Genomic DNA, 22,162 nt, shown 5'->3' with positions numbered 1-22,162 from the left:
CGTCTCGGCCTTTCTCAGTATAGGCGTGTGGTTGTTCGGGTGAGTGTCGTCGCGTGATCTGCTTTGATAGGTAGGATGATATGATGGGGCGCTGATGGTGAATACACTCGATAGGTATGATCAAGGGTGAGCAGCTCAGCTAGCCCGCAAAAATGAACGCTGTGTACTGGATGACTGACGGTCATGGCATTGTCGTACCAATGCAGTGTTATGTCTGGTATGTCGGCCGTTTGATCCCTGCGACAAAGGATGCTAATCATAATGTACAGGTATTATCACAGGACCATATTTCAAGTGCGTAGACGATCCGGTGTAGAGATGGGATTCAAGCTTATATGACCTATTGTCCTCTTTACAAATGCAGAGCGTACTGTAAGTCATTCTCACTCTCAGCCACTGCTCGAGCCACACTGATAGTCGATGCAGTCAATCAGCCAAGTAACGCAGCAGTAGGAAAGTGAGCAATGACTTCACTCTCCTGTTGGCCCCAAGGCGTATCTGACGATTATGATGATAGCATGGTAGCGGTGCTGGAAATAGGAGCTTTCGGTGCGTTTCGTTGCATAGAGAATTTCCGTTCTCTTCAACGTATCTGACTATACACTACATTTTTCGCAGTCACATCTCTTGCTGCTGCCCATCTCGCCGACAACTACGGTAGACGAATGACCCTTCGTACCGGTGCCATCGTCTTCACCATCGGGGGTGCCGTTCAGACCTTTTGTACGGGTTATGCTGTCATGGTGGTCGGAAGAATCATCAGTGGGTTTGGAGTAGGGATGTTGAGTATGGTCGTACCCATCTATCAATCGGAGATATCTCCTGCGGATCATGTGAGACACCACTCTACTTCTGCTTTCTATAAGATTTATAACCAAGCTAACACCTTTTGCAGCGAGGTCTTCTCGGATCCGTCGAGTTCACGGGGAATATCATCGGTTACGCTTCGTCCGTTGTAAGTGTAGCCTACCTCTGCTGAACCTCGTCAAGGCAAGTGCTAACGGGACTACAGTGGATCGACTACGCCTGCTCCTACCTTCAGAACGACTGGTCATGGCGTCTTCCCTTATCAGTTCAGTGTCTGGGAGGTCTCATACTTTTCATTGGTAGCTTTATCGCTCCGGAATCCCCTAGGTGAGTTCGGACGAAATTCGCAGCATGTGCAATTTATCAACGCGATTCCTTTAGATATCTGATCGACACGGATCAAGAGGTGGAAGGTTTGGCTGTAATTGCAGACTTCCAAGGGAAAGCTTTGGACTCAGAATCTGTACTGTTGGAGTACAAGGAGATTCGCGACGCTGTATTGGCCGATGTGAGCATATTCGCGTACATGATTTCGTGAAGCGATTGGCTGATCTTTGCTTGTTAGCGCGCGGTCGGGGACAGGAGCTACACTGCTCTGTGGAAGAGATATAAGGGTCGGGTTTTGATTGCTATGAGCAGTCAGCTTTTCGCACAACTTGTCAGTGTTGTCGAGTTTCAGATGCGAAAGTGGTGCTGACATGAGGACTTCGCAGAATGGTATCAATGGTAAGGGAATCGATTCGTATTATGTCATTACGCTGATTGACACTCTTCGCATTCGCCAGTCATCTCGTACTATGCCCGTAAGCCCTTTATATTCAGAATGAACAAGCCGAGTGCTTACAATGCATTGCAGCACTTGTATTTGAGCGTGAGTAGGATCGAGGCCGGGTACAGAAAAGTCTTGCTCATATTGTATTGCAGAGGCCGGGTGGATAGGGCGCGATGCTATTCTGATGACAGGTATCAATTCTCTATTCTATACTGCGAGTTCACTGCCACCGTAAGTGCGGAATGTATATCGGGCAACCCACCTTTTCACTGACTCTGACGCAGGTGGTATCTTATGGACCGAGCGGGTCGTAGACCTATCTTGTTGAGTGGAGCGGTGGCTATGGCTATTGCCCTCACTGCTACGGGCTGGTGGATTTACATTGATCAAGCAATCACACCAAATGCTGGTGAGTAGCCAGACAGCTGTCGGTTAGGCAATGACTGACTGATCTGTCGCAGTGGTGATCTGTGTCGTCATTTACAATGCGGCATTTGGTATGAGTTGGGGACCGGTTCCATGGTGAGCCATTCTCGAGTACCGAATATCCTGTCTGGTCTGACCTGCTTTTATTTAGGCTTTATCCTCCAGAGATCATGCCCTTGGCATTTAGAGCGAAAGGTGTCTCATTATCAACGGCTACCGTATGTATATCCCCCTCATACGCCCAGTTTCACTCGCTGATTTACGGTGCTTCACAGAATTGGCTCTCGGTACGACTCAGGACTCGAGGACACACGTTTGCATGCTGATCCCACATTCGCAGAATTGGTGGGTCGGGGTGACGACACCCATCTTCCAGGAGCTCATCGGTTGGCGACTCTACCCGATGCACGCTTTCTTTTGCTGTCTGTCTTTCGTGCTGGTGTATTTCCGTGAGTGCAGAGGGCTGAAGCATGCAGACGGAAGGCTGATCAAATTCGACAGTCTATCCCGAGACTCGAGGGGTGCCACTGGAAGAAATGGACGCTCTGTTCGGAGACGGTGAGTATCAATGTACTTGTTTACATTCGAGTCGAGAAACATGCTCACGGTCGTCCTAGAACCCATTGACGATGACGATGGTGAAGGCGACGACGATGAGGACGATGACTCAGGAGCTTCCGAGACATCATCTCTAGTGGGCAACAGCCGGCGAAGAGGGTCGGACAGCTCAACACTGCCACTCTCGCGGAAACCCTCGCCTCTACCGGGTCAGGGACGACCCGGCTTCTTTGGGAAGATCGCCGATTCTGTGGATGGACTGTTCGGTGGATCCAGAGCCCGAAGGAACAGTCTGAGAGGTGATTACAACGCTGTGGGCGGACAATAGGAACTCGCGAGTGAGTGATATTCATGGTCATCTGTCTATGGCAGTATGATCTGATGACACACTGTGGTGCCAGGACTCGACACTCGACGGAACATGACGAGACGCAAGAGGAAGAACAGTGAGAGGATAGCGGTGGATATCGAAGCTGCTCGAGAGTTCGAAGTCCTACCTGGATCGCTGGCAGAGGAGGATGAAGGTGAGATTGGAGATGTGGAGGTTGTGGAAGGAGGGAGACAGCTTGCGAGACGTCCTGTTCCGAGTGTTGAGCCTCGCAGTGCATGAGAAAGAGTATCGGAAAGTTGTGATGAGGTGTGTAGCATAGCATAGACCATGACATGCCCAATACGATGCATAGCATGAGGAGAGCAGGAGAGGAAGGGGCTGTGTTTCCGGACAGTTGTTGTTGCACTGCATTCTCGACATGATCTCACCCTGACTACTGAATCTCAATCGTTGGTGAATGAATGACCCTGAATGAAGTCTGGAACTCTCAGTGAATTGAAGCGAAACGCGTCTGGGCGGTGCGTGAGTGACGCACCATTTATCAATTGATCTCCAACACCGCACTGAAGCCGTCTAGCTTCTTGATCGTTATCATTATCGCATGACGACTCCTTCACTCTCCCACCAATACGACGATGATCACCGACAGATTCGCATGTTCCCCCACTCGCTGTGGAATCTAGTTCTGTGGTGAACACCTCTCACTGTTTTGGACAAAAACAAAAAGACAACGGGTAAAACGTGAAACGTGACTTGGCATTCCCTCTTTTTTTTTTTTTGTCTTTGGGTCGGTTACATCATCATCCATTGGGCCTCGCCTTTTATGGTGCTTTGCTTGTCTCTTCTCACACAATCACTTTCTCATTTCATCTCCACTATCATGTTTTACGAGTACCAATAGAAAGATAGATCAACCTGTACCTACACACCGGACCCACCTTGGTTCTCCACTGTTTCGATCACACGGCCCACGACCAGCTACTAGAGTCCGACATTCACACTCCTTCGTTTGACACATAGCCATTCTTGGCGCCCACCATCATGTCTGGTACCATCGACGAGAACACCGTCTCGTCCCTCGTCGCCAGTTATGAGTCCACGCTCTCGCAGGTTTCCGTCAAGGCCGTGGGCTCGCAGGTGGCCTTGATGACCGGTATCTCATTAGCGACAGTTTTGGCATTCTCATTCTTCAGACCTAGAGAGAAGAAGGTGAGTGGACGTGGTGGTGTGCGGTCCGACGACGTTATTCTGGCTGATGCAATTCATCTTCATTCCTCGGGTGATAGGTCTATGCGCCAAAGGTGAGTGATATATCGCTTTTGAAAGCAGAAAGCAAGTCTCCAATACTTAGCTGTCACCGTGACACAGATAAAATATCAACTCCCTCGTCCCATGGACCCCGCAGATGACCCAGATTACGAACCACCACCACCTCCCATATCCAATGGATTCTTCGCTTGGTTCAGTCCTGTCATTCATCTGAGAGAGGAGCAGATGATTGCGAACATCGGTGCGTGCTGATATCCATATCGCATTGCACATCACCGCATCCTTGTTCGCAACGCGGATTTCCAACACTGACGAGACTCTCTTTTCAGGCCTCGATGCTACCACTTTCCTCAGATTCCTCCGAATGCTTCGCACCATCTTCTCTGTCATCTCCGTCCTCAGCGCGGGTCTCCTTGTCGTCAACATCATATACAATGTCAAATACGTCAAGAGCAGCGATAGGAATGCGTTGAGTCTGTTGACTATTCAGAATGTGAAGGGAAGTTGGATGTGGCCCGCCGTCGCGGCAAGCTACTGCTTCAGTGAGTTCGAAAGAGAGCTTCGCGCGCGGAGTCGGGCTGATGAATGTTTCACACAAAGACGTCGTGGTCATGTACTTCGGTAAGCTCGCTGAGGAAGCGACTTTCGGACATCTTCACTGACCGATTTTCGCAGTTTGGCGTAATTGGCGAGCAATGGTAAGCGCTTTGCCATATACAGATCTTCGGTCGCTAATAAGTGTGACAGATCATGCTCCGTATGCGTTGGTTCAGGTCACCAGCCTATCAGAGCAAAATCTATTCTAGAACTCTTATGGTGAATGATCCGAGATGTGAGATATGGAGGCCAAGCGCTAACTTGTATGGCAGGTCACTCAAATCAGGAAGGATTATCGAAGTGACCAAGGTCTTCTCGCTCTCATGGGTTTGCTCAAGGTTGATGGAATCAAGATTGGTGAGATGAAGCGGTATTGGGTGTCAATGCCGAATACTGACTGTTTCACAGGTCCCGAGATCGACTGCACCTCAATCGGAAGGCGGCTCGATAACTTCCCTGATATGGTTGAGGATCACAACAATGCCGTCAAAGCACTCGAGGAGCATCTCGTCAAGTATCTGAAGGGTGACAAGATAGGGCAGACGAGACCTACCATCCGAAAAGGAGGTTTTCTGGGCATAGGCGGGGAGAAGAAGGTAAGACTGCTGCAAGATGTCACGACTGTCATGCACTAAATGGTTGCATGGTAGGACGCAATCGACTATCACGCCAAGGAGATCAGATTTCTGCGAGAGAAGATCGATAACAAACGTCAGGCAATTGACTCGCTGCTAAGAAAGGAACGCCACGCTAGAAAGGGGAACAAACCAATCAACAGAATCGAGGGCGAGAACTATGGTGAGCATGATTTCGATCACCCCAGTTCGGGGACTGATGAGAGTTCGTAGGATTTGTCACCTTCAAGACTATTGCTGAGGCCCACCGAATCGCAAGAAGTCATCAAGGCAAGCTGAAGGAACTCTTCGGTGCTCAGTTGCAGCTTGCACCGATGCCACAGGATATCGTATGGCAAAACATTCCCCTGGAGCCTGCAGAGGTCGGATCCAAGAGAACTTTTGGTTTCGTCCTCATTGCAGTCGTTTGCTTCTTCAACACCCTGCCTGTGAGTGGCATGCGACATCAAAAGCGAAATCAGCTGATTGTGTGCGAGGTAGCTCTTGGTGGTATCCTTGTTGGCGAACTTGAGTGCTTTGACCGTATACGTTGCGTTCCTTCGACACTGGAAAGATGCAGGCTCATGGGGAAATTGGACAGTATGTAGATGAAAGCGCACTTTCACTACTGAAAGCTGATATCTTTGTGCAGTTCTCTTTGATTTCTGGTGTCTTGCCGTCTGTTGTCTCTGCTTTGTTCGGTTACCTCCTCCCCCTGATCATGAGAAGGATCAGTCGTTACCAGGGTGAGTACAATGTCACAGGCACAAGTGAAGGCTGACTCGCTTCTTTCAAGGCGCTTCTACTCGTTCTCGTCTCGATCGAGCTGTCACCGCCCGCTACTTCTTTTTCATGATCGTTTCTAACTTGATTATCTTCTCTTTACTGGGTGTGGTGTATACCGCCGTCGCGCAAGTCGTCGTCCAAATCGGTAGACACCAGAGTGCTTCAGTCATCTTTAAAGGTCTTCGGGATATTCCTGACAAGATCCAAGGCACATATGTCCAGCAAAGCACTTGTGGGTTGCCGTCACATTCATCTTCAATCGGTACTGACAGACTCGGTACCAGATTGGTTGACTTGGTTGCCTCTTCGTGGCTTCTTGGTAATCTTCGAGCTCATTCAATTGATTAAGCTCGCGATGGTATCTCTGCGACGGTTCATGTTTTCGCATACGCCTCGAGATATCCGGGACATGACCAAACCTGGGTATTTCGAGTACGCGATTAGTGAGTTGAGAAGCCCTTCGTATGACCGAGCACCAGCTGATTTGTATAGTCATCGTGAACTTGCTGTTCATCGCTACGGTCGGTCTGATTTACGCTCCTTTGGCTCCTTTGGTCTCCATTGGAGCCTGCTGTGTATTCTGGTTCTCGTCCATTGTTGTGAGTTTATCACTAATTATCCAATGAGCACTTGGGTTAATTCTCTGTTTTAGTACAAATATCAACTGCTTTATGTGTTCATCTCTCGCGCGGAGAGTGGCGGGCGCATGTGGAATGTTTACGTCAATCGACTCATGTGGAGCTGTATCCTCATGCAGCTTCTCATGATTCTCAGTGAGTGACCCTTTGACAACACGGATCTGTTTGCTAAATGCAATCGCAGCAACCGGTCTTATCCGTTCGCGATGGCTCGATTGTATCGCAGCCGCTCCTCCGGTGCTTATCGTTGTCGGCTTCAAGATTTATCTGTCTCGAACGTTTGAGCAGCAGTTCCGTTACTTCGAGCCGACCCCGCAAGAACTTGAACAGGAGAGGATCAATAGCATGTCAGAGAAGAGGACGAAACACTCAGAAATGGAGAGAAGATTCCTTCATCCGGCATTGCAACACGATAAGCTGTACACTATTATGGTGCACAAGAGTCAAGAGACGCTGGCTAGGGAAGTTCTCAGTGCATACCCATGGTTCGCAGGCAAGCACGAGCATGACGGCGTGAAGATCAAGGCGGTTCGCGAGGTGAGTTGGAGCCATGGGTGTGTTGTTTGAATGTTTACACTGATGACGTGCCAGGAAAATCTCGAGTACGATCCTACTCGGGATGGTCCTCGAGACGAGGCTCATCAAGCCGAATGGGACGCCAGATCTGTTGCTTCGACCGATATGCTAGGAGGCAAGAGCGAAATTTCTTCTCGAATGCCTTCACCAGGGCTCGAAGATGCGTATAAACATTACCCGCTTCCGAATATGGAATTCGACTCACCGCCTGCTTTCCGATCGAACGTTGATTTGCCGTTGGACAATCCATCGTCAGATCATCTCTTGGAACAGCCTCATCGGGCAGAAGACTTCCGACCTCAACGCAAGGCAACTCGCCCTTACCCAACCAATCGAGCCAATATGTCGGAAGACCCCGTCGCCTCGTCTCCCCTTCTTGACTACGAACAATCTCAGGCGTTTGACCGACCGGTTGAAAGCATACCATACCCTCCTACCGCTTACAATCAACCACCAATTGGATACACTCCCCCAACTTTGAGACGAGCGGCATCGAACCAGTCTGAAGAAGATATCGGCGTTACGAGATGGGATCAAGGTGATATAATCGAACGAGACCAAAGCCCTGAGGGTTATACGAACCCGTACAATCGAGGATGGGACGACCATCACAGGAGGAATCAGGATGATGAATGGTGAACAGATGCTGGTCGAGCCGACAATTGAAAAGAGGGCTGTGCCCTTGAGGAGATCCGCAGTTTGGGCAATTTGTAGATGACGACATACACACTTCATATACTAAACAGAACAAGACTTGATGAGCTTTCACGGACTTTTGATGTAATCTATGCCTGGTACAACAACGGTCTTGCCGTCAGACCCCTCAGTGGCTTCTCTATGTATGTCTATGTCTGAATCGGAATTTCCTGCAACAAAACCCTCCAAACGGCCCAGCCGACCCTGCCATAACCTTCGCCTCCAGAACCGTCCTTTCCCCCGAAACGTCTCCTAGCTTCGGCTGTCGCTTCCTCGTCAAAGATTCCTGCTGCCGATCTGGCATCGATGAGTTTCGAGACGATGGGTGGTGTAAACTCAGGATGGCCCTGGACCGTAAGGATCTGTGCGAGGGGTTTGGTAGGTGTCGAAGCGGGGTGGTATCTCACCATGGAATGGACTGGGCATTTTTGCGTTTTCAACAGGAGATGACATCCTGCTGGAACGGAAGGTACCACGTCGCGATGCTGAGAGAAGTCAGTGTGGTCAAAGCAATAACTAGATACACACCATTTGTTCCAGATACTAAAGACAATATCAGCTATACGTTCATTCCACCACCTGTAAGACACTTCGCACTCACGACCTTATCGCCTCCACCTTGACCTTCCACATCTCCTGTCCACCAGTATCTGCCCTCCGGTGTCAATTCACAGCCGTAGACACCGACTTCCCACCCTTGTTTCCCTGATACGCATTCGCCCCCAAGAGCAAGGGCGATTATCTGATGTCCGAAACAGATTCCTACGAGCTTGATATGTTGAGTCTGGTCAGAAGTGGCAACGTCCCGAACGAAATTGATCAGAGGGGGAATGAAAGGGTCGGTAGTGTCAAAAGCGGTATGTTCTGCCACGATTCAGCACTTTGACAGTCTAGGCTCGATGCCTTCAAGATAGACTCACTAGATCCGGTCATCATTATGCAGTCGTAACCATCAGGAGCGGCAGCAACGAGTCTCTCCGGTGACGGGTATTCTTGCTTGTCCACAACATCATATCCATCCACGATAAGCTCTGTTTCAGCCGATACAGAGTCATCAGGGTACGAAGCCAGTGATTCGGTCAGCCATTTCCGAAAGATGTCGAGGTCTGCCGCGACGAGACATGGCCTGTGATCAGCTCATACACCGGGGTGTCTATCTTTGAATCACTGCACGTACAGGTGCCATGCTCAGCAATGACTTCTGGTCGCTATAGATGGTATATCAATATGACTCGAGTACGCAGTGACAGGTAAGACAGACCTACCGGAGTATCACAGATCAATAAAGCTACTCGGATGACTCGTTTCGCCCCCATCGTTGCTGGATTGCTTCACGTTTTGATCGACGGAGTTGTGAGAGAGAGACCAAACGGTTCAAGGGATCATTGATGATGGGATCCCTCGGGTAACGTATATCAGCGACAGATAGATTAGTTACAAGATTAGCATGTCCCTTAACCGCTCCCCTCACGTTGGACAAGTCACACTTTCGCCACCCAACCCACCATTTCCCTCCTTGTTCACACCACTTTTGCGCCTATCTCTTGTTCTTTCTCGCTTCATCTTTGTCAACAGCTTGGTCCACCACGATGTCTGTTGATAGCAATGCGCTCATTCCTCGCACTGGGATTCAGCCGCGACTGACGAATGGGCCTAAAGCGGGTCAGAGGAGCTTGTACCAGCAACATGTCCTTGATGTGAGTCACGTCTTCCTTTGAAAATCGCCCGAGATTAGGTGCTGATCACACCGAACCACACAGGAAGATACATACACCGATGCCTTGTCTCACATCATCACTCGAGACTTCTTTCCGAATCTCCCACATATCCATGCCACTAACGATTATCTGACCGCTCTGACCGACAATGATCCAGAGCTTCTGTCTGCGTCTATACGGAAGCTCGCTGCTCTCGCTCACGAGAAGGAACATGGTCGACGAAGTATGGATGATACAGATGCGGAAAGGGCGAGACGTACAGAGCTGTCGCTGATGGGTACACCATACATCGCGCTGCCCGGAGGAAGAGGAAGACCCACGCGGACGCCTGTAGGAGCCAGAGGATGGGAAACACCGATGGGCGAATCTTCAACACGGCGACGGTACGATGATTACGAAGAATTGGACGGCGGAGAGACGGCCGAGGCGGGTCCTTCCCGACCAAGAAAACGGCCTCGTCCAGCTGTGCGAGATGATCTTAGTCTAGACGCATTCCAACGAAACTATACTTCAGAAGACAACGCTTCGTTCGTACAGATCGTCGACGAGGAGAATCGACGGAGAAGAGAGGAACGATGGGGCTGGGCATGGGAGGCGGAACAAAAGGCGGCAGCGAGGAGAATCGAGGGTGAAGAAAAAAGAAAGTCGATATTGGACGCGGCGACCAGTGGTAATTGGGTGGTTAATGCGGAAGGGCGAAGATTGATTGGAGGCTTAGCGGAAGGAGGCAGAGATCGACCAGAGGGAGAAGCTTGGAAGGACATCAAGTTGATAGGCAGAGGAGAGACTATTACTGAGGGGAAGGAAAACTTGCAAGGAGAAGAAACAGGCGATACGACTGGGGGAAGCGGAGCGCTTGTGGTTCATACTTCTGGATCTTCTGCATTGGTGAAAACAGAACGCACCTCGGCGGCCGCCACAATTCCAGTCACAGAGATCGCCCTGCCGCCCAAGCATCCTCTGACGCAAGCCCTGACGGACGCCGGCTTGCCAGCGACAGCTCTGATCTCAAAAGATGATGGAGCAATAGTTCCTCATCGCGAAATCACCAGCGGTGCTGATCAGGGTCGGGGGCGGGGCAGTGCAGATTCGGAGAGCAGAAACAAGGTCGAACGTGCTGCTATGGGAGATCAGGAACGAGGCTCACTCTCTCTGGGAGGGAGCGGAGCGGACATGTGGGGATATACCGTGAGCTCCTACGGTGATAAGGCGATTCGGATACTGATGATACGTAGACGCGAAATAATCTCATGTTTCCTGCGGACTCGAATACGAATCCGTATCCAAAGCCCCGAGAGGCTGCGAACACTGCTGTGATGCCACCTATTATCAATCATAGCAACACCCGATTACCCGAGGAGGAGCACGAGCCGTCTGGTAGCCGTCAAGGTAGTCGAAGAGGAAGCAGTCCCGCGAGAAGCTGGGTAGATGCTGCAGTCCGCGGAACGCCATGTAAGTTCTCGCATGGTACAATTTCACTGACAGTTAGATCATCGAGATCCCCAGATGCCTACCATCAACAACTATCCGCTATTGGCAAATGACCCTTCACCCTCTCCTCAAGACCTGCCCTCCCTGTTAACCTGGGGCACACTATTATCTACTCCTCGAGCACTTGACGGCAACGACGATCCACTCGACTCGACTCCCTCGTTTAAAATGCCTGAAACTAAACGACGCGATGAGATTGGCAGGAAATTAGCAGATAAGGCTAGCAGGGCGATGAACGATCGAGCGAAGAGCTTCACTCCCCGAGCTGGTGGTTCCGCGCTCACCGCGGCTTTAAGATTGGCCGCCGACAAATCGCGGTCGGTCAGAGGCGAAAGGACTCCAGGGACAATGCTACCTCCATCTTCAACTTCAAGAAGACAAGCGAACAGTCTCACACCAGCGGCCCGCCAGTTGTTGGAGAGAAGCGTGGGGAGAAGTCCGATGACCAGTTCTGGAGGACTCAGTACGGCAGGAAGGAATAGGGGTGCTGTCATGGAGAAAGGTTCTGGATGGGCCGGGTTAGGCGGTGGAGGGAAGACTGAGAAGCGAAGTATGAGCTGGACACCGAGTCCTCGAAAGTAAACACGCAACATGTCAAGCACACTGCATACACCTTACGAACATAAAAAAATCCCTAAAACTCTGAACATGGCTCATTTTCATACTCTCCCCTCTCTGAGCCTATGGTGGTTCATTCCCATCCTTCCATCGATCCTGTTCACCACCAAACCATCGGGTCCCCATCGGGTCCACCCCGTAGTCGCCTCATTTGCCGCAGATCGAGGGTAAGGTGTATCGAGATCGGCCTGAACCTGGCGACCGGAAGATGTGGCTATCGGGCAGTTTGTCAACTGGATGCTCGGAAAGCCGACGAGAAACATACCAACCTCCATCGTAACGTGCCCTAGGACCACTGCCTGGGTCACCCCACCCCATCGAGCTGCGCCCTTGATAGTACGCGGACGACGGTGTTCCACCGGCAGCTACACTTCCTCCTTGAGATTGAGCCATCGGACTCTGGGACGCTTGAAAGCCAGCTGGCAGCTGACCCACGGGTGGTCCTGCCAGTTCTACTAATGTCAGTTCCAGTGGTTGTAAAGCTCACTCACCTCGTCCTTCCGAGTACCCGTAATGACCCATCCTTCCCTGTTTCATCTTCGACGAGTCGAAAGGCTTAACACCGAGATCAGCAGCAGGGTTCATCTGACCAAGTCCCGGTGAACCGCCCGCCATCATCGATTGCTGCTGCTGACTTCCCATCATCATATAAGGATTAAAAGGGCCGCCTTGCATGCCAGGGTAACCTCCGTGACCCATCATGGCTTCCCACTGATAAGGATTGTACATCATCATGTTGGTCCTGAGTGACATCGATGAAGGGAGCGGCAGGGGAGGAGCAGTGGTCAAAGCCGGAGCGGTATTCGGTTTCCGAGAGGTGGACGTCGTGCAACGAAGAGGGGATTTCCAAGTGATCGATGCCGATGGCATAAGTTCGTCATGTGGCGAACCCAAAGTGTGGGACAACGAAGGGAATGAGGCAGAATAGGATCGTCAGCCCATGCATTGAGCGATCAAGACCAGCACCAGAAGCAGACTCTCTGACACAATTAGTGGACATCAAACAGCCGTCCCTCCGCAAAGGGAGCAGCCGCATCATTTCTCAAAGGAAACTCAAACTGTTAAACCAACCCGGAACTTGCACCAAAACCACGCATGAAGCCGCCGCCCATGCCGGATATCATTTCCATCGAGCCTCGTCCCATGCCTCCTAGAGGAGGGCTGCTACTATACGCTGAAGGGAGTGCTCGACCTGCAACAGAGTCGCCTATCATTTGCGTCCCAGGATGGGATGATGGTGTTTGCGCAGCACCTAAGCCGAAGCCGATGCCACCATACGTGGTGGTATGAGGCAACGGTAGTTGATAGTACGACATGCTAGATCGCTGGGGTCCACCGATGTCTTGAAGAGTGGAAGGATGAAGGGGTGGGGACATGCCAAACATGTTGCCGGCGCAAAAAAGACAGTTGGAGGGGTTGAAAGGCCAAACAGGAAACACGGAAGAGAGGTAGAGCTATATAAGATGCAGACGACGTTTCCAGGTAGCCCCTTGGGACAAACGCGTGCAGAGCGTGCGAGCTCTTGCCACATCCCAAAGGGCTCCTTCTGGAGGCGGAAGGACATTTCGAACAAAGGAGTGAAACGTCTGGATAGACCGTGCACTTACATATCGCGGTAACCTTGCTCTGCAGGATCTACCTGACCTGGTGATTGCTGGATAGAAGATCCGGCGAATTGCACTTGTTTCCTGCCCTTTGTCAGCGATCGAAAAAAAATCGAAACCTACTCAGATATGTCATAATCATGATCACCTGTAGCGACTGGACCCACTGCACCCATCCCTCCCATATCGCCCGTACCCCACCAGTAGGATGGATCCCAATACCCCTGTGGCGGGTAAAACGCTTCCATAGCCTGTTGCGACGGGTCATAGCTTTGATCATGATCACCAGTCGGAAACGGATAGACCCACGGTTGAACCGTCTGTGGGTGAGCTTCAAGCTGAGCCATGGGCTTTCCTTCGTATGCGTCAGAGTGTGCTATGCCTTCGACAGCACCCGGCCGGGCAACATCCCTATCTTTCGGGACCCAGTTACGTGTTCCACCAGAATCCTCTCCCCCTACACCACCTTCTCGTTCAGCCTTCCTCGCCACCCAATCTTCATACTCTTTCTTCGCCTTTTCCGCCAGAGCAGGATCGTATCGCGAATTGTAGCTTCCCCTCACCGTTCCCTCAGTTGACTCGGCGTTGCTCTGCGTAGGGGAGAAAATCGGCGCAGGGATGTTGGACTCGGGCTGGTTGCGAGTCATCGACTCGGATGCCTTGGAAGGATGGAGTCGGGGTCGCACACCGACGTGGATGGATGTGACGCCGGTCGGAGCAGCACGAATAGGAACGCGGGGCATCGACGGAGGAAAGGCTGCACTCAGCGCCGCTTGACGAGGGCGGACTCACCAATTTTCCTTCCCGCATCTCTCCTCACTCGATCTTCTGCTTCTCTTGCTGCATCTCTGTGATCCTCCCATGCACCAAATTGTTCCCAATCCAGTTCTTTCTGCCTCTGTTCCTCCTTCTCTATGGTAAGATTGTGGTGAGAGGGGACGCGATGGATCGTTAAGTTGCGGGCGTTTTTGACCAGTTCAGTCTCCCACTCTTCTGCCAGGGTGGTCTCGGTTTCCGAAGGAGAAGGTTTGGGCTTGCGAGTGGGAATCGTGGCAGCTGCTTGTGCTGTCTTAGATTGGAGGAGGTCCTCGACAGGAGGCTTGGATACTCTGGCCGAAGCAATGGTGGGCGTAGCCGACTTGTCCAGAGCTTCATGCCTCGAGGGTGAGTTGTTGTTGTTCATGATCGGTCGCAAATTGGACTGGGATACTTTTTGCTGTGGCTGAAGAAGCATTTGGGATGATCCTTTCGCAAGACGAGATGCGGCCGTATATTTGGTCACCTCCTGACGTAAGGATGATTTCGACTGCGATTGATGGACGTTGCGAAGCGGGCGAGGGGGCGAGTCGGTCGATGATATCTCCGAATTAGCTGTCATTCTGTCTGGTGCAGGCAGAGGAGAATCGGTCAGCCCAAGAGCCGAGTGAGATAGACCAGAGAGGGTCGAGGGATAGGAGTTTGAGGACGTGGATGTCGGAACAACACTGTCTCTGTAGATCATAACGAAGCTTGTGGTCTGTCAGGGTTAGTAGTCATCGAATGAATCAGAAAGATGTGACAGATACAGATATCCGTGCATGGACCAATTGAGTGACACGTAGAGATGAGTAGAAAGTCATCCAACCAAGGGGAACGAGAAATGGGTTTCAAGTGGGGTGTGGATGTGTGTGTGTACACGTTTTAGTCAACAGTCAGTCACGTTGACCGTCTAGGAGGGGGATGCCTGACCGATGTAACGACTTTTGATTGACTCATATGCATGTATGACTCTGACCAATCACCCATGCATCAATCATCATCAGCATCGTCTCTTTATATCTTTTCGAGTTCGGAAGCTTTCGGCAAGCGGACCCGATTTTACCGATTGCAACCCGAACAGCTTTTCGGCTTCTTGGCGCTGGAGATCCTTGGTCATCCGGCCCGGGACTCCGGCTCAGGCCCCAAGATCGCTCCGCCTTTTTGTCCCGTTCTGCCCACGGTGTCCCGCCCTCTCAAAAACGTTCGGTATCCGAGTAGTGATCCGGAGTAATGATAGCTCCTCTCCCGGCAATGGACGGTCCGGTGGCACGAAATCCCGAAAGAGGGAGCTGTCGGTCCATGATAACTCATGCAGGACGAGGGGCTTATAAGGGCCCAACAGCGGGGCAATTCTTTTCCCCATCACGACCCCACCGATCTCAAGAATAGATAGATATTCTATTTTCTGCAACCATGTCCGCAATGGAGAAGCAAGAAGACCTGCATTTCGAAGAAGCGGCTGATCCAAAGCGAGTTGGCCATGCCACACCCGCTGACCGTATCAAGCAGCAACACGCCGACCTTTACATGGAAGCACTGGACAAGTATGGAGAGGACGGATCCATCGACCCGGTCGCCGAGAAAGCGCTCAAGAGACGTCTTGACAGGAGGATCTTGCCTCTCCTCGGTATCTGCTACTTCTTCTACGTGAGTGAGACATAGTCGTGGGCAGAGCTGATCGACTAGTACATCGATAAAACCACCCTGTCTTACGCCGCCATCTTCGGGATCAGGAAGGATCTGCATCTCGTTGGTACTCAGTACTCTTGGTTGTCCAGGTGAGTGGCCATCAGCATGATTCATGGCTGACGGCCAGTATCTTCTACTTTGGCTGGTTGGCTTGGGCGATTCCATCCAACTTGATCATGCAGAGACTGCCTCCGGCTTACTATCTCGGTGCCAACATCTTCATGTGGGGTGCACTTTTGATGTAAGTGGCGGAAGCCTGAATGTGGTTTTTTTTTCTCGCCCGGACGCCTCTTTGCTTACACCTTTCTCATTTGGACAGGTGTCAAGCTGCTTCCAAGAATTTCGCTGCTATTGCGGCCCTTCGAGTCCTCAGTGGTGCTTTCGAGGCGATTGCCGATCCCGGTGAGTGCTTGTTTCCCTGCTTCAACGGAACAACTTGGTGGAAAAATCGCCGGGATTCTTGCTAATTCCTCTGTCTTTCATCAGCTTTCATGTTGTTCACTTCTATGTACTACACTCGAGCTGAGCAACCTTCAAGGATCTCAGTATGGTACGCATTCAACGGGATTGGAGTCGCGGGTCAGTGTCCAGTTGCGATGTCTGTGGTCAGTGCATTCGCTGATACCGAATTTCGTGCTCAGGCGGTGGTTTGATCGGATACGGCATCGGTAGTATCAAAGGCGCCCTCCAGTCGTGGCGATACGAATTCTTGATTGTTGGCGCTTTCTGTGCGGCTTGGGGCATCGCTCTTTTCTTCCTCTTGCCCAACTCGCCCGCTACTTTCAGAGGATTCTCACATGATGAGAAACTGTGAGTGTGTAGCCTTCAATGTGACCCTTTGCTAACCTGCCACAGCATCATGATCGCGCGAATGCGAAAAAATCAAACTGGTGTTGAGAACAGGACAATCAAGTGGAGTCAGGTCAAGTGAGTAAGATACACACCCTCACTACAGCACTGTCTGATACGCTGTCACAGGGAGACGTTTTTGGATTACAAGACGTACATGTTCTGCTTCTTGGGTCTCGTTGGCAACATTCCCAACGGTGGTATCAGCAATTTCTCCACCTTGGTCATCAAGGGTCTCGGTTTCGACAACCTTCATACTGCTCTCCTCGGTATTCCTCAAGGTGTTTTCGTCGTCATTTGGATCGCCGCCGGTGCTTTGATCAACGAACGACTTCCCGCCAACAGTCGAACTTACGTGTGCGCCCTGTTCATGCTTCCTACCATCGCCGGTGCTTTGGGATTCCTTCTCGCTCCTACCAACGCTTACATTGGCCGATTGATCTGCTTGTGAGTGCTTTTTCTGTCCAGCCCAGCTGACATAATAGCTACCTTACCGGCTCGTACCAGGCCTCATTCGTTCTCTCGCTGTCTTTGATCACCTCCAACACAGGCGGTCAGACCAAGAAAATGTTGGTATCCGGTATCATCTGGTTCGGAGCCTGTATCGGCAACATTGTCGGACCATTCTTCTACCTCGCCAATCAGGCTCCTTCTTACAGGCTGGGAATCGGATCGCTTCTTACTTGTAACTGTATCGAATTCCTCCTCTTCTTTGCTTTCCGATACGCCTTCATCTGGGAGAACAGAAAGAAGAGGCTTGCTATTGAGCGAGGTGATGTTGCTGATGAGGATATCAACGCAACGGCTTTCGCGGATCTTACCGATAAGGAGAATCCGCATTTCGTGTACGTCTATTAGGTATGGCATGTCATGTTTGAGGGCAGTAGCTAGAACGATTGTCAGAGTCTGGGGCAGTCACGTTCTCTTTTTTATGTAGATTCAGTAAGGTCCAAAGATGTATCAGTCGATCAGCCGGCACACGCTTTCGGCATTTTCCGTTGTGATTCTCACGCGACAAGACACATCCTAAAGTATGTGAGAGATGGGAAGTGATGATCATGAATGACGCTCTGCGGTGCACGCTCGAAACACCGATGCGAGCAGGGTCGTCAGAGCCGGTAATGCTCGCTGCCAAGTAACCCATCGCTTTTGATCTGAACTCCGGCAAGGCAGACGGTACGCCAACCGTGTAAGGCCAAGTTGTGATTACTCACTTTCGCCATGTACTCTCCAGATTCATGTTCGGATTCCTAGCTGCCCGATACGACATTGCACGCGTCTACAAGTCTGAGGGGGTCGATGGGCGTGATATTTTGGTCTCACTCCGTTCTTGGCTGTTGCAATGAATCATGATGACAAGCCTGGTTCCGCAGACCCTCGCATCTCGCATACTGGTACACATCATACAACTAGCACTGACAACCGGAAGCCTGGGGCACCTCCTGTGGAGTCGCAGACACGTCGATTTCTCCTTGTCAGCGCGGTGTAGATTGGTTTGCACTCACTTGTATTGGCAGCCTCCTTTACTTCTGAGCTTCCTCCTGGAAGAGACATCGCAATCTTCTTGAACAGCGTCTTCACATTGTAACCGGCCTTGGCAGATGTCTCGATAGACATCACGCCGAGCTCTTTCGCTCGTTTGTCGAGATCTTCTGGTGTCACTTGTCTAGGAATATCAGCGAGGGCACTCAGCTTTGGCGTCTCACCGCTTATCGTTCAGATCTGTCTTGTTTCCTACAAGTACTATGATGACATCCTGCCCTCGTTCGTTGCGCACGTCATCGACCCACTTCGATGTGTTCTGGAAGGATGTTCGGTCTACATGTCAGCCGAGTCGAGAGGCGCTCGACTCACTTGTGATGTCGTATACTATAACAGCAACGGAAGAGTCTCGAATATAAGAAGGAATGAGGGAGCGAAATCGTTCCTAGAATGTCAGCTATGCGACTTGGGATCACTACTCACTTGACTATGAGCAGGCGTGGTCTCAGCAGTTAGCAGTGTCTATCTCATGCTATCATGAAGCTCACCCAGCTGACCGTCAGTAGACGTTGCGCTTTCAGCTGCACTCACCAGTATCCCACAGTTGTAAACGAACCGTTCTGTCCTCGAGATACATTGTTTTCGATAAGAAGTCGATTCCTATGAAATTAGCGCATCACAACGAGGTGTGACTCACCTATCGTCGCTTGATAGGTGTTGTCAAACGTATCGTACATCTGATCATCAGCGTGAGGCCCTTCGTGGTCACTCACAAATCGCGTGATCAAACTAGTCTTCCCGACACTTTGCTCCCCAAGAAAGACGAGTTTGAACTTCTTGAGCGGCGTATTCGAGGCCGAGAAGTCGCCTGTGGGGGTTTGAGGGGTAGACATGATCGTTGAACGGACGGTTGTCAAGGTCTGTACGGGACGCGATGGAATGTTGATAGGGCGATCTGTGATTTGTGTAACGGAAATGCACCGGAGACTGTGCAAAAGTGAAGTGCAACATGCGAGATGCACAGGACAAGACACAACAAACCGGTCCTACCGAGAGGATCGATGGGCGGTGTGAGAATAGGCGCGCGATGACGGGAACGAGTGGATTGATGATGTTGACAATGTTACACGTCGCGAGTAAAAAGCCTTGTTCACCGTCGTCTGGGCTTGTTTTCCTTTTTCCTGTCGACGACATTCACCTCCTGAGGCAAAAGGGCGGCACGTCATAGCGGGCAAACATGGCACAGCAGGGTTATGCGGTTGTGGACGTGGACGATGATGTGAGTGGCAGAGACTTGTGATCATTACCGAGTAAAAGCTCACAGCTGACAACACTGCTTAGCCCGCCGATGTCACACAAGGGTCAGGTCTCGAATTCAAGAGTGAGTGGAGACAAAGGTGGACTTTAGAGCTTACCTAGGCAGCATTTCTCAACACCGACGCCTCCGCACAACGATCGACGACACCATCCCCTCCCGACGTTCCTTTCAGCCCCTTCAATATCGCTTACTATCAGGTGAGGGTATCCCCATTTGGTCAAAGCTAATATCCAGACATATTTTGACGTCGAGACAAGTACTGTGCTGAAACGCCTGGGAATGGCGATGATACCTCGACCAGGATTCGTCGCCGAGGTGTGTGATGGACAAATTGACTTGTATGGTAAGCTCACCTCTTATTGCAGAGCTGACGATCCAGGCCCCTTCTGGACATTGACCACGCTCATCCTTGTCCTCTACACGACCTCGACGCTCATCGCTTCAATCACACAATACATGAGCTCTTCACATGCGAGCTCCAATCTCCCTCTGCTCTCTACTGCCGTCTCAGTGGTCTATGTATATGGTCTCCTGGTCCCTGCACTCCTTTGGGGCGCAACAAAATGGTTGGGAGTGGGTGAATGGGGAGTCGCCGAGGCATTGGGCATCTACGGCTATGCTATGGGGCTCTACATCCCGGTCAGCTTGGTGTGCCTGATCCCCGTTGGTATCTTGCGGTGGGTCTTGATCGCAGGTGCAGCTGTCAGCTCGGGATTCTTCTTGTAAGTGCGAGGATGTGACCTTCGCTAACGGGTAGGACTGGAAACATCTACCCTGTGCTGGCAACCGTGAGTCCATGACTCCTCAGACAATGCTGACGTATCAGGCCGACAATAAACTTGCTCGACTGTTGATCATCGCGGTCGTAACTCTGCATGGCGCCATGGCTCTGGCGATCAAAGTGTTGTTCTTCTCGTGAGTGTGCATTACAGAGGACTTCGCTCACCATCAGAAACTCTGAAATAGGCCCCGACCCGGTCTCGGATCCAATGTGATGCATAAATGTACATATTCTAAAATGGGACATGCTGCATCTCGCCCGCTGCGAGAATGTCATCATCAAAGATCGCGTCGTCATCAAAAGAATCCCCTTCGTGTTGCGCTTCGAGATCCCTCGTAGTATTGTCAAAATACTCATCATTGACATGGTCATGTTCCTCGTCAAATGAACCTGGCATACTGTCCTGACTCCTTTGGTCATCTTCTAGCTCGCTCAGCTCGTCAGGCGTCATCGAGGGTGCGATGAGGGGACTGGATGGACGTGAACTCGGATCATTTGTAGGTAGTATGGTTTGTTTCGATGAACGACGACCGATTCCGGCGATTTTGCCCAAAACGCTGAGTCTGCCGGAAGTATCGGATCGAGCGGACAAGGCTGGAGAGGGAGGTGCGAGATCAGGAATAGGTATGTCAGGAATAGTCGATCGCCAGTAGTTGAAATCGGTGAATTCAGGTTTGAATTTCGTGCTGACGGGGGGAAACACCTCGTTGACAAGGTCATTCTAAACATCAGCGACTGTCGTGCAATCGGACTCACTAGTTGAATGTAGCTGCCTTTATGGCCAGCTGCAGAAAGTAGTTCGGTCTTGACGACACCGGCGGAGTCGATAGTGTAAATCTTCGACGCTTCGATGCCGACACTTCGATAACTCATCGCGTCTGTTATCCGGTTGCCAAAACCGGCGTAGAAGGCTTCTTTGGATTGGCTGCCGAAAAGGCGTTGTATATCTCGTAAACATGCCATCTTGAATAGCTCGGGCTTGCGCATGATGACCTCTCTGAAGATCAGCTGGGCCGACGCGGATGTCACTCACCGGTGAAGACTGGCCATCAATCGGTCGGGGCTCATGATGACTGGGCCTTCGGGGAGGCGGTAATTCCCTTGAATTATACTGCGGAGGTATTCTCTTGTGGTGTCGGCCTGACCAATGGCTCTGGAAGTGAGGTATAACATCTTGTACCCGTTGTTGCCGATGTCTGTATACAATTTCGCGATGCCTAGGTGGGTCCAATCACGCCCGATTGCTGCAAATACGTGTCCGAGAGCATCGGATCTGTTGTCAGCGAAGGAGAGGGGGATTATCGACCTACTTTGTAATAGTACCGTCGATGTCGGAGATCACGATTTGATCTGTGTCCTCCCATAAAAATATCCGCGCAGTGCATGTAGCGAGACCTGAGTAAGACGACGTGACGGAGAACTGAACCGTGTTGGGCCCAGGTTTCAAGTGAAGTTGTGCCTGTGATGAGCCTGTGTCGCAGCCGGTTGCACTCACTAGCTGGTCCGAGGACAACCGCAGGGTTTTCGCGTAGTGCTTGCCCGATGGAGGAAGTTCAGCTATCTCAGGCTTCGCCTCGACCGGAGTTGCTGAAGTTTGCGTTGAGATTTCGCCGCTCTCACCTCGACGCCACCAACGAGACCAGCCGTATCCAGAAGAGGATCGGATGGGAGCCGCGTCGTCGACGCCGATATCTGAAAGGGATGGAAGTGTTTGGTCCGTGGAGGGATGACCTGGTGGCACTAG

The 22,162-nt window shown here is 51.2% G+C and overlaps 13 protein-coding genes across 13 annotated transcripts; 6 read left to right on the top strand and 7 right to left on the bottom strand.

Moving 5' to 3' along the window:
* Nucleotides 1-152: 152 nt before the first annotated feature.
* Nucleotides 153-3,173, top strand: IAR55_004571 (uncharacterized protein; the record flags this gene model as incomplete). Its single annotated transcript, XM_066947669.1, has 20 exons — nucleotides 153-294; nucleotides 394-457; nucleotides 518-549; nucleotides 619-833; nucleotides 896-955; nucleotides 1,013-1,134; nucleotides 1,189-1,315; nucleotides 1,373-1,465; nucleotides 1,521-1,533; nucleotides 1,593-1,610; nucleotides 1,664-1,678; nucleotides 1,732-1,810; nucleotides 1,864-1,988; nucleotides 2,041-2,101; nucleotides 2,157-2,223; nucleotides 2,281-2,292; nucleotides 2,346-2,454; nucleotides 2,507-2,563; nucleotides 2,623-2,862; nucleotides 2,965-3,173. The coding sequence occupies 20 exons, from the start codon at nucleotides 153-155 to the stop codon at nucleotides 3,171-3,173; spliced, it is 1,860 nt and encodes a 619-aa protein (XP_066802083.1).
* Nucleotides 3,174-3,935: 762 nt separating this feature from the next.
* Nucleotides 3,936-8,013, top strand: IAR55_004570 (uncharacterized protein; the record flags this gene model as incomplete). Its single annotated transcript, XM_066947668.1, has 19 exons — nucleotides 3,936-4,103; nucleotides 4,181-4,195; nucleotides 4,263-4,404; nucleotides 4,493-4,705; nucleotides 4,764-4,784; nucleotides 4,839-4,861; nucleotides 4,911-4,979; nucleotides 5,033-5,117; nucleotides 5,169-5,356; nucleotides 5,411-5,558; nucleotides 5,609-5,823; nucleotides 5,876-5,974; nucleotides 6,027-6,120; nucleotides 6,171-6,392; nucleotides 6,445-6,603; nucleotides 6,653-6,759; nucleotides 6,813-6,933; nucleotides 6,983-7,335; nucleotides 7,390-8,013. The coding sequence occupies 19 exons, from the start codon at nucleotides 3,936-3,938 to the stop codon at nucleotides 8,011-8,013; spliced, it is 3,066 nt and encodes a 1,021-aa protein (XP_066802082.1).
* A 206-nt stretch (nucleotides 8,014-8,219) lies between these two features.
* IAR55_004569 (uncharacterized protein) lies at nucleotides 8,220-9,386 on the bottom strand (the record flags this gene model as incomplete). Its single annotated transcript, XM_066947667.1, has 6 exons — nucleotides 8,220-8,555; nucleotides 8,599-8,613; nucleotides 8,672-8,934; nucleotides 8,991-9,176; nucleotides 9,248-9,278; nucleotides 9,336-9,386. 6 exons carry the CDS (start codon nucleotides 9,384-9,386, stop codon nucleotides 8,220-8,222), a joined length of 882 nt encoding a protein of 293 aa, XP_066802081.1.
* Nucleotides 9,387-9,659: 273 nt separating this feature from the next.
* Nucleotides 9,660-11,861, top strand: IAR55_004568 (uncharacterized protein; the record flags this gene model as incomplete). Its single annotated transcript, XM_066947666.1, has 4 exons — nucleotides 9,660-9,767; nucleotides 9,831-10,976; nucleotides 11,024-11,240; nucleotides 11,287-11,861. 4 exons carry the CDS (start codon nucleotides 9,660-9,662, stop codon nucleotides 11,859-11,861), a joined length of 2,046 nt encoding a protein of 681 aa, XP_066802080.1.
* Nucleotides 11,862-11,938: 77 nt separating this feature from the next.
* Nucleotides 11,939-12,629, bottom strand: IAR55_004567 (uncharacterized protein; the record flags this gene model as incomplete). Its single annotated transcript, XM_066947665.1, has 3 exons — nucleotides 11,939-12,111; nucleotides 12,167-12,340; nucleotides 12,389-12,629. 3 exons carry the CDS (start codon nucleotides 12,627-12,629, stop codon nucleotides 11,939-11,941), a joined length of 588 nt encoding a protein of 195 aa, XP_066802079.1.
* A 329-nt stretch (nucleotides 12,630-12,958) lies between these two features.
* IAR55_004566 (uncharacterized protein) lies at nucleotides 12,959-13,282 on the bottom strand (the record flags this gene model as incomplete). The annotated part of the gene is made up of 1 exon (XM_066947664.1): nucleotides 12,959-13,282. The coding sequence occupies one exon, from the start codon at nucleotides 13,280-13,282 to the stop codon at nucleotides 12,959-12,961; it is 324 nt and encodes a 107-aa protein (XP_066802078.1).
* A 338-nt stretch (nucleotides 13,283-13,620) lies between these two features.
* On the bottom strand, nucleotides 13,621-14,148 carry IAR55_004565 (uncharacterized protein; the record flags this gene model as incomplete). Its single annotated transcript, XM_066947663.1, has 1 exon — nucleotides 13,621-14,148. The coding sequence occupies one exon, from the start codon at nucleotides 14,146-14,148 to the stop codon at nucleotides 13,621-13,623; it is 528 nt and encodes a 175-aa protein (XP_066802077.1).
* A 116-nt stretch (nucleotides 14,149-14,264) lies between these two features.
* IAR55_004564 (uncharacterized protein) lies at nucleotides 14,265-15,002 on the bottom strand (the record flags this gene model as incomplete). Its single annotated transcript, XM_066947662.1, has 1 exon — nucleotides 14,265-15,002. The coding sequence occupies one exon, from the start codon at nucleotides 15,000-15,002 to the stop codon at nucleotides 14,265-14,267; it is 738 nt and encodes a 245-aa protein (XP_066802076.1).
* Nucleotides 15,003-15,712: 710 nt separating this feature from the next.
* On the top strand, nucleotides 15,713-17,372 carry IAR55_004563 (uncharacterized protein; the record flags this gene model as incomplete). Its single annotated transcript, XM_066947661.1, has 8 exons — nucleotides 15,713-15,946; nucleotides 16,078-16,229; nucleotides 16,308-16,390; nucleotides 16,475-16,567; nucleotides 16,630-16,798; nucleotides 16,844-16,915; nucleotides 16,967-17,284; nucleotides 17,345-17,372. 8 exons carry the CDS (start codon nucleotides 15,713-15,715, stop codon nucleotides 17,370-17,372), a joined length of 1,149 nt encoding a protein of 382 aa, XP_066802075.1.
* Nucleotides 17,373-17,404: 32 nt separating this feature from the next.
* Nucleotides 17,405-17,695, top strand: IAR55_004562 (uncharacterized protein; the record flags this gene model as incomplete). Its single annotated transcript, XM_066947660.1, has 1 exon — nucleotides 17,405-17,695. One exon carries the CDS (start codon nucleotides 17,405-17,407, stop codon nucleotides 17,693-17,695), a length of 291 nt encoding a protein of 96 aa, XP_066802074.1.
* Nucleotides 17,696-18,246: 551 nt separating this feature from the next.
* On the bottom strand, nucleotides 18,247-19,056 carry IAR55_004561 (uncharacterized protein; the record flags this gene model as incomplete). Its single annotated transcript, XM_066947659.1, has 5 exons — nucleotides 18,247-18,279; nucleotides 18,365-18,498; nucleotides 18,628-18,655; nucleotides 18,911-18,939; nucleotides 19,017-19,056. 5 exons carry the CDS (start codon nucleotides 19,054-19,056, stop codon nucleotides 18,247-18,249), a joined length of 264 nt encoding a protein of 87 aa, XP_066802073.1.
* A 500-nt stretch (nucleotides 19,057-19,556) lies between these two features.
* On the top strand, nucleotides 19,557-20,363 carry IAR55_004560 (uncharacterized protein; the record flags this gene model as incomplete). The annotated part of the gene is made up of 5 exons (XM_066947658.1): nucleotides 19,557-19,598; nucleotides 19,661-19,700; nucleotides 19,743-19,834; nucleotides 19,939-19,952; nucleotides 20,003-20,363. 5 exons carry the CDS (start codon nucleotides 19,557-19,559, stop codon nucleotides 20,361-20,363), a joined length of 549 nt encoding a protein of 182 aa, XP_066802072.1.
* A 287-nt stretch (nucleotides 20,364-20,650) lies between these two features.
* IAR55_004559 (uncharacterized protein) lies at nucleotides 20,651-21,591 on the bottom strand (the record flags this gene model as incomplete). The annotated part of the gene is made up of 3 exons (XM_066947657.1): nucleotides 20,651-21,121; nucleotides 21,175-21,343; nucleotides 21,452-21,591. 3 exons carry the CDS (start codon nucleotides 21,589-21,591, stop codon nucleotides 20,651-20,653), a joined length of 780 nt encoding a protein of 259 aa, XP_066802071.1.
* Nucleotides 21,592-22,162: the final 571 nt, after the last annotated feature.

This window comes from Kwoniella newhampshirensis, chromosome 8, assembly GCF_039105145.1.
Source record: "Kwoniella newhampshirensis strain CBS 13917 chromosome 8, whole genome shotgun sequence".
Classification (NCBI taxonomy): Eukaryota; Fungi; Basidiomycota; class Tremellomycetes; order Tremellales; family Cryptococcaceae; genus Kwoniella; species Kwoniella newhampshirensis.
Note: the sequence above shows the minus strand (reverse complement) of the source record. Positions and strands in the feature narration are given on the sequence as shown.